Source organism: Ostrinia furnacalis, unplaced genomic scaffold (genome assembly GCF_004193835.3).
Source record: "Ostrinia furnacalis isolate ACB-3 unplaced genomic scaffold, ASM419383v2 OfSCF0710, whole genome shotgun sequence".
Taxonomy (NCBI): Eukaryota; Metazoa; Arthropoda; class Insecta; order Lepidoptera; family Crambidae; genus Ostrinia; species Ostrinia furnacalis.
Window position 1 is genome coordinate 2,985,668 of NW_021130949.1, and position 14,835 is coordinate 3,000,502.

The following is a 14,835-nucleotide window of genomic DNA, read 5'->3' on the forward strand; positions in this document are numbered from 1 at the left end:
ATTATGAGAATTGAACTTGAACTTGACGCCTTAGAAATAAACTTCGTAAACAAGTATCGCATCTCGGCAACATTCTTCAGCAACATTGTCCCTCATCCGAGCACCATCCATTCCTAATTATACATTCTTCTGTCGTGTTTTACGGACAGAGTGCCTCAAGTGGAAAATTGGAATTGTATACTGTCGTTTTTCTGACAGGATATTAAAACGTTGGTGAAATATTTAATTTTCTGCTAAAATTGCCGTCACGACTTAACCTGGAGTGTACCTGATGTTTGTATCGTGAAAAGAGAATAAAATGTTGTTGATACCGGAGCTGCGGGGGCTTCCTTTTTAATAATTCATGACTAGGATACGGATTATAAAATTACAGGAGAGATAAAGTAGGAAGCTACTAAAAATATTAATGTTTTATTCAGCCCACAATTTCATTTTACTAGACCGGGTTGAACACCGAACCCTGGTGGAGGCGGGCATTCGCACAGCGATGTCAAGCCGCATATCGGTTCTGATGCATATCTGCCGTTTCTGAAAATCAATACAGACCTGTTTCATCACTTGCTGATAAAGTCTTTGATAGCCTATCAGGAACTAATATGTTAAATTAGCGGCCGCCCGCGACTTCGTACGCGTGGATCCCGTTTTACCTCCTTTATCTATCTTACGCGGTTTAGATTTTTTCATACAAATGTTTTTTCCCGCTAACTCCCGTTCCCGTGGGAATTTTGCAATATCCTATTGTAACTAAGTTTTAAGTTTACTAAGGTACCTGCATGCCAAATTTCAAGCGTCTAACTTAAGCGGTTTAGATTTTTAATACAAAAGGATTTTCCCGCTAATTCCCGTTACCGTGGGAATTTTGCAATATCCTGTTGTAACTAAGCTTTAAGTTTACTAAGGTACCTGCATGCCAAATTTCAAGCGTCTAACTTAACTTAAGCGATTTAGATGTTTCATACAAAAGGATTTTCGCGCTAATACCCGTTTCCGTGGGAATTTTGGGAATTCCTTTCTTAGTGCACCTCTACGGTACCTAAGCTACGTCCCTTCCAAATTTCAAGTGCCTACGTTTAGACGTTTAGGCTGTGCGTTGATATGTCACTAAGTCAGTCAGTTTCTCCTTTTATACATACATATAATTTAGATAAACTACACCTTTTCGGACCACAAGTATCTAATGCCTAGATTTGTAATAATTTATGATGCATATAATATTATTGATGTGATTCATAAGACATTTTAAAAGTCTACTCACTGAGGGCCACATGGTGGAATCTTCCCACATTTTAGAGTCTGTATAATATTGTACACGTCACACACATTCACGTCCTCCTGGAAAATAAATCAAAAATGTTACAGTATTGGACTACAATTTACTACAAATGGATAAAAATATAATGTGTTTACTTTTATTAGACGTTTAGATACTATCGTGCGACTCAATCATGCTTCCCTATCAATGAGTGATGTTTTTCATTTTAGAGAATCAGTTTGATTCAAGTTTTTTTTTATCCGGAATTGAACCCAAAATACTCATGGGTGTTTAGATTTCTGAGGGTTTAGTGTGAGTTTACATCAAACGTCGTCACTAGTAAGCGCGTTAAAAAAATATAATGAAGATTTTAGTTCTTGAAAGTTTCCGCTAAGAGCGCTGTACATCCGTCATACATTAAGGCTGAGTTGCACCACCTAACTTTGACCGTGAATATAACGATCCCATCAAAAACAATACTTGTCAAAAAAAACAAGTCTNAACATATTTGTAATATTACTGGTTAATGATTGTAACGAGTTGAAAAAGTACTGTTTTTGCGCCAAACGGCGTAAACGCTCTTAAAAAGGAGCTCGGAAAGTCAATTTTATCTGGTAGGACTATAATAAATTGATTTCGGGACTAAAATAATGTGGATACCTACTTCGTAAGTTACTGAAAATGTTTAAAAATGCGTTACAAGCAAATAAACAAACATGAAAGTTACTTTTTCAGGAATATTAAATTAATATTTTTCGCACACGGTCTACGACATTTCGTTACAGATTGATTGAAACTGTGCAAAAGATAAGCCTTAAGAGCGTNAGACAAATAATCTTATGGTATAGTGTGCTTACTTACGTGCTGAAAGAACACTTTCACAGAAAGAAGCAGTGGAAAGGGGGAGCGAGAGGCCTCAGCCGACACTCCGGTTATCCGCCGCCGACACCCTGGGCGCAAGAGGACAGCTTATGGTCTCCAACTTTCCCTTCTTAACAGGCCTCGGTCGCTAGACATGGAGGTGTCTGGTGGCGGCTAAGGACAAATGCTACAGGCAACAGCCAATGGCGATGTCCCGCGTTCCCGCATATCACTCATATGGATCATGGCAGAAACAGTCAGGTTTTTAGTGGGTGTAGGGGCTACCCACCTTCTGGTAGGAAGAACCCCACATAACCCACTAGCTGCCCCCGCAGCTGGTGGGTATGAAATGTTATGCATTTTCCGGATAAAAAAAGAATAGCAAACAGGAAAAGTTTGTTTTGAATAGAACCGATTTGAAAAAATCTCTCACCATTAAAATTCTTTTTTTTTTTCTGCTGAACATAGGCTGTATAAAATATTCTCAAAATAGTAAAAAACCTTTGATAATTTACTATTTGATAAAGAATTTACGTATTTATTATTGATTAGGACTAATGTATACCATTATTTATAATTATAGAGTCGGTGTTGGAAGATTTGAAGATTTTATAGTTTCTTTGGGCTGTCACTTGACAGCCTGGCACACTTTTACGATGGTGGATCAAAGTATTTTGGTTTGACTATAGAGCGTGAGAACACGCACACAGTCACAATTATTTTAGTGTGAATAAAAATAGCATCGAAATTACCTAAACTTGACATGCCACGCTAGACGTAAACGCTCTTAATTGTGCCGTTTCTTTTGTGTATTTATTTCTTTTCTTGTCTTGTGTGGTGTTCAATAAAGTGTCGCTCCCATACCTCAGGCACTGACTGAGTTAAGCGCTAGGCTGGTACCGCATCAGTCAATACATAGTTCATTTTCATCATCATCATCATCATTTCAGCCATAGGACGTCCACTGCTGAACATAGGCCTCCCCCAATGACTTCCACATCGCACGGTTGGTAGCGGCCTGCATCCAGCGCCTTCCTGCTTGCTACCTTTATCAGGTCGTCGAACCACCTTGTGGCTGGACGTCCCACGCTGCGTTTTCTGGTATGCGGCCTACATTCCAGAATCTTGCTGCCCCATCGGCCGTCAGTTCTGCCTACTATGTGCCCTGCCCACTGCCACTTCAGCTTGCTAATCCGTCGGGATAATTTATTTTAAAAGCTTGTAAAAAAAATGCAAGACCGTATATTTTATGTTACAGTTCGGTGTGCAGGGCGGCCTCTAAAGCAATAACAACACAGCCACGACGTCCGGCCGCCATTAACTACTGCATTATCTCGTCCGCCTCCTTCCAAATATTTGGACGTTTTATTTCCCGTCACTGTAAGCTCAACCGAATTTAGTTATTGTTTAAATATTTTACTGTGGATTTTATTTTCTGCACAATAGTTTCACGGGAAGGTGCAAAACAACTTGGATATTGAAACTGAAACTGATACTCTGTATATTACAGAAATAAGAGTTGTGATGTCTAATTCAACTGAAATTACCAACTATTATTATCTAAAAAGTAGAATTTGTTGTATTGCCAAAGAAAGCATTTAAATTTTTCGTCTCAAAATAAAAATAAAACAAAAATTATTCAGTACTTAGGCTCTTTCCAGAGTACTTGTATACGACTAAGACATTTTAAAACAAAACACCTCTATTTTCTCTGCGTATAAAGAAAAATAGAGGTGTATTTCAGTTTTCCCATTACTTGATAAAAAATAACAAGTAAAAAAAATTGCCAAAAACAAAAACCTTTATTTGTTCGATTAAAAACTGTGCAGAGGAAATTTGTTCTCGACGGGGTCCATTATTTCCCATAATTGAATTTCCCTTACCTGCATGTTAAACTGATTTTCGACATAACTTCGAAAGAAGGCTTTCACATTTATTTTGCAACTTTTGTCCGAGTTTTATGGCGTAAATGCGAAATTTCGGAGCGCATTTTGCTGGATGATAATCGAAAACACTAGTGTGAAAATGCTTTTTAAAATCCAGCTTACTGGGAATAAATTAATTTTATGAATGGTGGTACTGGACATTTTTTAAAAACTGTATTTTGCCGCTGATCTTTGTATTTATATAATTTGGGTTTCGAGCCTCAAAAAAATGACGTTAACAGTCCAACACTGAAATCTTTCTGAACCATTGTCGCTTCGTCAGTACGCATGCGGTGACGTGATACACATAATAATAGACATAAAACAAAATAAAAAGCATTATAATTTCACATAACTGCAGATATTTATATACCTATTGAATGTTTTGTTGCTACAAAAGTAAACTGCCACTTTATTATCAATCTCGTCATCGCAATAAACTCCTATATTTCATTACACAAAGGCGGTTTGGCTCCCAATTCATTATGAGAATTGAACTTGAACTTGACGCTTTAGAAATAAACTTCGTAAACAAGTATCGCATCTCGGCAACATTCTTCACCAACATTGTCCCTCATCTGAGCACCATCCATTCCTAATTATACATTCTTCTGTCGTGTTTTACGGACAGAGTGCCTCAAGTGGAAAATTGGAATTTTATACTGTCGTTTTTCTGACAGGATATTAAAACGTTGGTGAAATATTTAATTTTCTGCTAAAATTGCCGTCACGACTTAACCTGGAGTGTACCTGATGTTTGTATCGTGAAAAGAGAATAAAATGTTGTTGATACCGGAGTTGCGGGGGCTTCCTTTTTAATAATTCATGACTAGGATACGGATTATAAAATTACAGGAGAGATAAAGTAGGAAGCTACTAAAAATATTAATGTTTTATTCAGGCCACAATTTCATTTTACTAGACCGGGTTGAACACCGAACCCTGGTGGAGGCGGGCATTCACACAGAGATGTCAAGCCGCATATTGGTTCTGATGCATATCTACCGTTTCTGAAAATAAATAAAGACCTAAGTATTCCATCACTTGCTGATAAAGTCTTTGATAGCCTATCAGGAACGAATGAGTTAAATAAACTACACCTTTTCAGACCACATTGTCTCGGATGCCTAGATTTTCAATAAGTTATGATGCCTACTGTGATTAGTGATACTTTTTTAAAAGTCTACTCACTGAGGGCCACATGGTGGAATCTTCCCACATTTTAGAGTCTGTATAATATTGTACACGTCACACACATTCACGTCCTCCTAGAAAACAAAACAAAAATGTTACAGTACCTATTGAATTACAATGAGGGTTTTGGCGAATGAAAGATCCTCTAGATGGCGGGACGTGGATGTGGGGTCTGACTGCTGCGTGATTGGTGGATTTTGACATATCTGTCAATGTCATGTCAAAAATACCCAATCATGCAGCATTTGGACCTCGCGTCTACGTATTGCCATCTGGCGGATTTTTCATTCGCGAAAACCCTCATTTACAAATTAAAATGAGATGAAAATATAATGTGTGTTTACTTTTATTAGACGTTTAGTTACTATCGTGCGACTCAACCACGCTTCCCTAACAATGAGTGATGTTTTTCATTTCAGACAATCAGTTTGATTCAAGTTTATTTCATCCGGAATTAAATATACTCATGGGTGTTTACATTTCTGAGGGCTTAGTGTGAGTTTACTTACATCAAACGTCGTCACTATAAGGAGCGCGTTAAAAAAATATATGAAGATTTTAGTTCTTGAAAGTTTCCGCTAGGAGCGCTGTACAATCCGTCATACATTTAATGACACTTTTTGACGCAGTCGACATCGAATGTGTTTGAGGTAAATTCGCACTACGCCCCCTGACTATTACTTCACGGTGTCGCTTGACTTACATAGTAATCATCATCGACAACAAACACGGGTGCGTTGACACAGGCCCCCTGGCACTCCACAGTATCCACCCCGAACATGCCGTCAGAAGACAGCTGCCCCCTCCTCAACTGCCCTCAAGATAGATGATATCATGTTTTTACACCACCCATATCCTGCTTAGGAAGTGAACCCAGAACCACTGCGACAAGATCGTTTAACTTACATAGTAATCATCATCAACAACAAACACGGGTGCGTTGACACAGGCCCCCTGCCACTCCACAGTATCCACCCCGAACATGCCGTCAGAAGACAGCTGCCCCCTCCTCAACTGCCCTCAAGATAGATGATATCATGTTTTTACACCACCCATATACTGCTTAGGAAGTGAACCCAAAACCACTGCGACAAGATCGTTTAACTTACATAGTAATCATCATCGACGACAAACACGGGTGCGTTGACGCAAGCCCCCTGGCACTCCACAGTATCCACCCCAAACATGCCGTCAGAAGACAGCTGTCCCACGGAGCAGCAGGTCGCCTCTTCAACCGCCCTCAAGATGATGTCCGACCCTCTGATCATGCAAGGAGTGGTGATGCAGACCTTGACGTTGAACTTGCCTCGGAAACGCCTAAGAATGACGTAGGTAAGCATTTAAAATCCAACCTCTTTCAAGCTTCCAAACAAAATCATACAAATACAAATCCTGTGGGCACGTAAAAAAATGATGTAAAACAAATTGTTCTCACGAAAATGAGGCGAAGAGTTTTTGTGCTCGTTGATTCTATGATTTTATTGATAAACAAAGTAACGTAAATAGTCCGTCCCCGTGGAAATGTTTTGTAAATATATATTTGTTACAATAATTTAAATAACGCTAACGATCACCTGGGAATTATGTTTGTTTAGTCTTCCAGGTGAAAAATAAAGTCTGGCTTTCATTATTCATTTAATAATATTCCAAAAATATTTTAACAAGCATCAATCACATTGTTATTTTTACCTCGGAGTAATACAAACAATGATATTCGTTCTACATAGACATCTGAAATGAAGAAACTTTCGCCCCCATTTTCAATAACATCATGAGAAGAGCTATCAATGTGTTGATATAAATGCAAACGTCATTAATGAAAAACAGGAAACCGATTGTATAGGTTGCGGTTGCTCACCCACCTTTTGTTCATGGTATAAAACGTAGCCCATTCATAAACACGCACTCTAGGGATGCTCAGTATCTCGGCCACTTTGTGCATGGCTGATATGGGAATCCACCCCATCTGCCTTTGTACGATGTCCAGTGCCGGCCCTAGAGCCGACCTTTGGGCTCCTACGGGGTAATTCTGAACCAGGGCTGCAATCCTCTGAAACAAAATAACACAAATCATTAAGAATTTGATGTAATGCACTGATGAGTATAGATACTGACATGTCGGTCTCCAAGTGATACGGTTTTTTAATTTTTTAACAGTTTTTTTTTATATTTTCCACATAGATGGACGCAGGGCAATATTCTACAGGGCTGCAAGAAACACGCGTGGGTATTATACTTGGCAATAAAAGTTTGGTCACGTGCTGGTTGCCATTTCTTAAAGCAAAGTTTGCAGTAGGCCTTTCCTCCTCGAAAAATAATTAAAATTTGCGCAAATACTGGGAGCAGTCAAATTATAGCGATATTTTTTTAATTTGATCAAGTTTGAAGTCTAACCTTATGCCTTTAACTTTGAGAAATATAAATATCGATATGGATATTACTCTAATTTATATACTCAGCTCTAACTCTACTAAATGATACTGGAAGTTATATGAATATTAAGACTTTTCCAAAGTTAAATTCCAGTTTTACAATGTGAACGACACAATATTCGGACATAATAAATCCCATTACGAGCAACCGTTCACCTTGGTGACCCCGCACCAAATCCTGACCGTATTGCATCCCTAGGGAACATTCAATCGGGATAACAAATCGTCTAAGTTTTAATGTGGGTCCTAAGTTACGTCAATAAAATACAATCTCTTCGCTAAAATAGGTGGGTAGGAACTACTACAGAATTGGGTGATTGAATTAGAGTACCTGCTAAAAGGTTTCTCAGTGCTGAAATTATTTCAATCTCAGCACAAAGTTAGTGGGTAAGATGACAATGCAACATCATGACGTCATAGAGCTGATCATCTGATGATAGAGTCGGAAAGTGGCCATAAGAACTCTGACGAAACGATGAAGCCCTGTCGAGTTTGAGCTCGTATGATTTGTCGTGACAAGTACTCTGGTTTTAGATGATATTTAGGCGTTTCGCGTGAATTTAAAGTGAGTAAGTAAGGTATTTATTTACAAAAGCAATAAAAATAGTTCTCCAATAAGCGCACATAAAATACACGTTCTACTCTTTCTTCCACCAATAGTTTCGTTTCCCAAACTTCGGTCACAGTTATTGAATAAGTCTTAAAGTTTTGAACCGTGCAGTTTGAAAACTCCCACTGCTTTTTCAATTTTAAGGGTACCTATTCAATCTTTTGGTCGATATTGCCACTAAAGCAGACAGTAAATATTATGGCTTCACTTAGAAGAGCAAAGTAGATGAGTTACTTTATGAAAAACTTTTCACTAAAAAACAATCGTTCTGGAAAATCTACAGCCACTCGCGAATCAAATGAGTAGTCATTCACTCAACTTCTACTGTTGACTGCATCTGTTGAATGCTTTTGAGATCTTATAAGAAGTCACTAAAGAACAGATCGGATCGGAAACAATCTTCAGTAAAATAAAGATCGACAGTATAAAACTATCACCGGCGTATACTTTGCGATCTCCAAATCACGAATCATGTTTGTTTTCAGGTTGATTCCAAGTCTGCAAGGTTCAAACCAAAGAAGAAACAGATACTGAAAATTATTTAACACTATGCGTCATAGAAATAGAACATTAGAATAAAATTGATATATTAAAACCACAGAGCATAGGAAGAGGCATAACTCTCCCTCCGGCGTAACCAACAGCATTCAATTATAAGTGGATACCAATGTGAAATTGTGTGAACACATCACTTACACAATACTAATTAGGTAAAATGAAGCGTATGTACTCGTATTTGGTGTTAACTGAACGATTTTAATAATAAATTGCGAATATTGTAAACATCCCCCGAACAATGTTCAACATTTGTGTTCGCACTCCGCGCGCGTTTAGCATAAATCAAACGGCTCTGCGAATATTCATTGAATATTTATTTAATTTCAAATCTTGTTAATGTAATTAAAACATTTATGAAAATTAAATAACAATAGCAGTATTTAAAAGCGTCCAACTTGTAGATACTTTAAGTTTCCCTGAAATTGTGAAATGACATAATATAAGTCTACTTGTAGACCCTACAAAGTACCTTTAAAATTGAAAGTTTTGTCTTACTAAAGCTGTCCATTGTCCTAAACAACATTTGGTATGAATATTATAATATTTGACACACGATTTTCTATATATTCTCAAAAACCTGATCGAGGGACGTCACCTCGTCGCTCTATTATGGACGGGAGGTGTATGAATCTCTATGTGACTTCATGAAAGAATAGCAATAAAAAATACTCACAGCCATATTGGGTTCAGTGAACTCAAAAGGGGTGTTGGCATTGTTGTCCGTAGTGTCTCTATGGACAAACACGTCCTCGGCCGGGAGCCTTGCTGTCGTCGAGATGGATCTCAGAAGCACCTGAGAACAAAAAGTAGGTAAATAAACTTTACGATTTAGAAGGAAAACATACGGAGAGCAGTGGCGGCGTAGCATAGGTTGGCACCCGGGGCGGAACCCCCNGTGCCCCGCCCCTATTCGGACATAATAAATCCCATTACGAGCAACCGTTCACCTTGGTGACCCCGCACCAAATCCTGACCGTATTGCATCCCTAGGGAACATTCAATCGGGATAACAAATCGTCCAAGTTTTAATGTGGGTCCTAAGTTACGTCAATAAAATACAATCTCTTCGCTAAAATAGGTGGGTAGGAACTACTACAGAATTGGGTGATTGAATTAGTACCTGCTAAAAGGTTTCTCAGTGCTGAAATTATTTCAATCTCAGCACAAAGTTAGTGGGTAAGATGACAATGCAACATCATGACGTCATAGAGCTGATCAACTGATGATAGAGTCGGAAAGTGGCCGTAAGAACTCTGACGAAACGATGAAGCTCTGTGGAGTTAGGGCTCGTTTGATTTGTTGTGACAAGTACTCTGGTTTTAAATGATATTCAGGATCTGACCTGATAAATAAAAGCTTCCTTTAAAAAGTCTTAAAGTCCCGTTTCGTGTGAATTAATGTGAGTAAGGTGTTTATTTACAAAAGCAATAAAAATGGTTCTCCAATAAGCGCACATAAAATACACGTCCTACTCTTTCTTCCACCAATAGTTTCGTTTCCCAAACTTCGGTCACAGTCATTGAATAAGTCTTAAAGTTTTGAACCGTGCAGTTTCAAAACTCCCACTGCTTTTTCAATTTTAAGGGTATTCAATCTTTTGGTCGATATTGCCACCAAAGCAGACAGTAAATATTATGGCTGCACTTAGAAGAGCAAAAGTAGATGAGTTACTTTATGAAAAACTTTTCACTAAAAAACAATCGTCCTGGAAAATCTACAGCCACTCGCTAATCAAATGAGTAGTCACTTCTACTGTTGACTGCATCTGTTGAATGCTTTTGAGATCTTATCAGAAGAATAAAGAATATTAATAAAGAACAGATTGGTGACAATCTTCAGTAAATAAAAAGATCGAGAGTAAAACTATCACTGGCGTACACTTTGCGATCACAAATCACGAATCATTTTTGTTTTCAGGTTGATTCCAAGTCTGCTAGGTTCAAACCAAAGAAGAAACAGATTCTATACTGAAAATTATTTAACAGAATGCGTCATAGGAATAGTACATTAGAATAAAATTGATAGAGTAAAACCACAGAGCATAGGAAGAGGCATAACTCTCCCTCCGGCGTAACCAACAGCATTCAATAATAAGTGGATACCAATGTGAAATTGTGTGAACATATCACTTACACAATACTAATTACGTAAAATGAAGCGTATGTACTCGTATTTGGTATTAACTGAACGATTTTAATAATAAATTGCGAATATTGTAAACATCCCCCGAACAATGTTCAACATTTGTGTTCGCACTCCGCGCGCGTTTAGCATAAATCAAACGGCTCTGCGAATATTCATTTAATATTTATTTAATTTCAAATCTTGTTAATGTAATTAAAACATTTATGAAAATTAAATACAATAGCAGTATTTAAGTGCTTCCAACTTGTAGATACTTTAAGTTTTCCTGAAATTGTGAAATGACACAATACAAGTCTACTTGTAGACCCTACAAAGTACCTTTAAAATTGAAAGTTTTGTCTTACTAAAGCTGTCCATTGGCCTAAACAACATTTGGTATGAATATTATAATATTTGACACACGATTTTCTACGAATTCTGAAAAACCTGAACGAGTGACGTCACATTGTCGCTCTATTATGGACGGGAGGTGTGCGTGTAAGTGGGAAGGAGAGTCGCTTTCCAGGAAGAAATATTGGGTTGTAGTAATGTAATTAATTATTCCTTACTGATATCTACATTTATGTTCAATCTAGTTTTCTCCGTTGATTCGTTTTAGCAAAATCTCTATGTGACTTCATGAAAGAATAGCAATAAAAAATACTCACAGCCATATTAGGTTCAGTGAACTCAAAAGGGGTGTTGGCATTGTTGTCCGTAGTGTCTCTGTGGACAAACACGTCCTCGGCCGGGAGCCTTGCTGTCGTCGAGATGGATCTCAGAAGCACCTGAGAACAATAAGTAGGTAGATGAACTTTACGATTTAGAAGGAAAACATACGGAGAGGTGACGGATTATATCCTCATATTTGTTTTTATCACAAGATAGACAGTTGTTGATTTACTAACAATATTTTAAAGGAAGGTTAATAAAACAGGAGCTACTGTAACAGACTAGACGATATGTGGGGAAGCGAGTTGCTCCTTTTACCCAAAGCAGTAGACAGTCCATCTCAAAAAAAAGGAATAGGATTTGGAATTTATTATTCAGATAAATATTTTTTTCACATAATACCAACATTCAAGATATAAAATGCCTAGAGCTTGGTACTTACATTGGGTACATATTTTCTAATAGAAATCATTCCACAGGATTAGATATCAAATACTCAACAAATCGAAAACGAACGTTCAAAGGCCCATTTCATCCGTGTTTTCCTGAAACGTCAACATGTCAAAATCTAATCAACTATCACTCATCTGTCACGAAAAAAAAGATCTATTCAAAAAGGAGATCGAGTTAACCAAAAGTTTCTATTTATTTGAAGTAAATAACGTAACCAAACTTTGTACAAACAACAGCACATCAAGCCTAACACTGTGGTATCTTACGTATTTATGATAAGGGCTATTTTTCAACAAGAAAAAATGTAAGGCTTGATGTGCTATCGTCCGTACAAGATTACGTACCTAATGGAATACAGACGGGCGCACCCAATAGATGGGCCAATTTAATTAATATACGTAGTATACATCGGATTTGGTCGTGCCCTACAAACCCTTTGAGCGGCGCCTTGGGTCAAACGGAACGGATACTTTAAAGTATCGGTATTTTCAACCAATTAGGCAATAAACTTTATCAGATTTCTTAGTAGCCTAAAAAAAGTTTTGGAATTTTGCGTTTCCTTTCCATTTTTATAGACCATTTCAAATTATATTTGTTTCCAATAACTTTAAAAAAAATATTATCGTTTCAAGGCTGTGGAAACAATTTGCAAACATTTCAAAGTTAGCACGAAAAACTTTTCTCAAGATAATGAAATGTGATGCAAGTTGGATGCAAGTAAGTAAATTACCTACATATTATGTACGCACGGTTACGTAATGTATCTTTAACACTACTTAAATAATAAAAAGGCTGAGTTTTACCTACTTCGTATTTTAATTTCAAACCATCTTAGTACAAAGGACTAACAAAAGTACACACAAAAGTAAATGACACCTTCACAATATCCCCATTCTCCGTTGTAACAGAATGTTCAGTATTGCCTTCACACGCTTAGAACAAAGGTAAACTTGTCAAGAGGAGGGTCAGCGGGTATACCGATAAACATCATTTACTACACTGAAATCGCCTGATATGCGCTGGTTCGGCGAATCTCACCAATATCCAAGATATTCGCCTGGAGCGGTTTATGGCAATGAACCCCGATATTGCACCCTGGATATTAGTGCCTACTACATGATCCGACAACTGCCATCTTTTACCATCTTTTTCCAATATCCGTTAATATTGGTCGTAGCTTGTAACAACTTTGAGGTTGGAAGAATTTCCTTAATGCTTCCACACGATCTACTAAGGCGCTGAATTCTGTTATTTTGAATTGATATAAAATATTGTAGAGAATTTAATAATAAGTTGGTATTAACTGACCCTAGGAGTCTTAAAGAGCATAGAGCCCTCGTGAACTTCAAATAGTAGGTGGTAATAGCACCTTCTAGACTAGTAGTACAGACAATATTTTAGTAACCTCTCTTTTAAACAGATAAAATGTTTACGCCTTTTGTAATACTTTCAAAAAAGATCAGCTGTTTCAGAGATTACGCTCCACACAAAAATAAATAAGAAAAATCCAGACTATCTTTTTATAATATCAGTATTTAATTATCACCTATACCCAACGCTTACCAAGGGTAACTAAAGTTTCTCGTTAAAAAAATAATTCACCATCGCAGCGCAAAGTTCTGGAGCAATTTAAAAATTCCAAAAAACATACAACGAAAGATAAACCAACCCGCCATTATAGATGCAACAACGCTTCTTTTCTTTAACGGGAAAAATCTGCGAATTTTATCGGCAAATTTAATTTCTTGTTGACTGCGGCTGCCCTCATTCGTTAGATTGAAACAAATTTTCAATCAGGCCCAGGATTATTCAGGTTTAGGGCTCTTTTCCATTGCCATCCAGTTTTGCAGAATCCAGTAATACAGGATCGTATAAACTGACTTGGTGTTCACCGACAGTATCCCGTTTTTATCGTGTTTGATTTTTTGAGATAAGGGTGTTTGCAAAAAAAAATAATTATGCAGGATGTTGCAAGTGGAAATAATTCCCGTTTTCACCATAAATCCCTTATTTTTAAGTGAACCCTACGATACAATTAACAGGAATTTTGTTTTCATAGGAGTCACTTAAAAATAGGGATTGATGGTGAAAACGGGCATAAGTCTATTAAACCAGTCTGGTCTAGTTTAATGACAAAACCGAATTTGAATGGACCCTGCAAACGGGATGTTCGTGTGAATGTATTAAAACACTTATACTGCTAATGGGATCCTGGAAAAAGTTGTTTCAGTAAAAAACGATACGTCACCATGTAAACGAGCCCTTATCAGCACGGTTTACACGACGTCGTTCACTGATTCGTCAATTTCATCATCGCACCACGAAAACAAGTTAAATTCAAATTCGGAATCTTTAATTCAATCAATTCCACTTTGTTCTGGAATGTACAAAATTGATAAAGTGGAAATTACATTCGGCGGGTTGTGTTCGCTGGTGTTTTATGTTTTGAAAGGTCTGATTGGTTCAGATTCTGATTTATTATGAAGAGATTTAAGCCAACGATTGTTTGAATTGATTAAAAAACCGCATATCGAATACAAACTTATATTGTTTGATGGACAGGAAAATGTTTTAAAAATGTAATTAAATGCTTACAACTTGATACGACAATTACTAAGATTGTTATGTAAGTAGGTACAAAGAAAAAATAGATATGCTATTTGAAAAACAATCGTTGTATAAAAGAATACTTTTTTGTCGGATAATAAGATCCAAACTTAAGTGTTTTATGTTACGATGAATTCGTAAAGGAAT

At 37.3% G+C, this 14,835-nt stretch overlaps 1 protein-coding gene across 2 annotated transcripts; it reads right to left on the reverse strand.

The window, feature by feature from the left end:
- Positions 1–426: 426 nt before the first annotated feature.
- Positions 427–12,194, reverse strand: LOC114349852 (NADH dehydrogenase [ubiquinone] flavoprotein 2, mitochondrial). Of its 2 annotated transcripts, XM_028300436.1 has the most exons (6): positions 12,071–12,194; positions 11,625–11,744; positions 7,095–7,282; positions 6,342–6,549; positions 5,230–5,306; positions 4,946–5,048 (listed from the first exon to the last, which is right to left on the reverse strand). In XM_028300436.1, the coding sequence occupies exons 1-6, from the start codon at positions 12,098–12,100 to the stop codon at positions 4,949–4,951; spliced, it is 723 nt and encodes a 240-aa protein (XP_028156237.1). In that variant the 5' UTR covers positions 12,101–12,194; the 3' UTR covers positions 4,946–4,948. The 2 variants fall into 2 exon arrangements, with proteins under 2 accessions (XP_028156236.1, XP_028156237.1); XM_028300435.1 differs by lacking the exons at positions 4,946–5,048; positions 5,230–5,306; positions 11,625–11,744; positions 12,071–12,194 and adding exons at positions 427–528; positions 1,256–1,332; positions 9,506–9,574.
- Between the last annotated feature and the right edge of the window lie 2,641 nt (positions 12,195–14,835).

Excerpts from the sequence above, each read along its gene's own strand:
- LOC114349852 (XM_028300436.1), bottom strand. The coding sequence starts at position 12,100 with ATGATTTCTATTAGAAAATATGTACCCAAT. Across the intron at positions 7,283-11,624 it reads TCACTGAACCTAATATGGCT|AGGATTGCAGCCCTGGTTCA; the intron begins GTGAGTATTTTT and ends ATTTTGTTTCAG. Across the intron at positions 5,307-6,341 it reads TCGTCGATGATGATTACTAT|GAGGACGTGAATGTGTGTGA; the intron begins GTAAGTTAAACG and ends TTTGTTTTCTAG.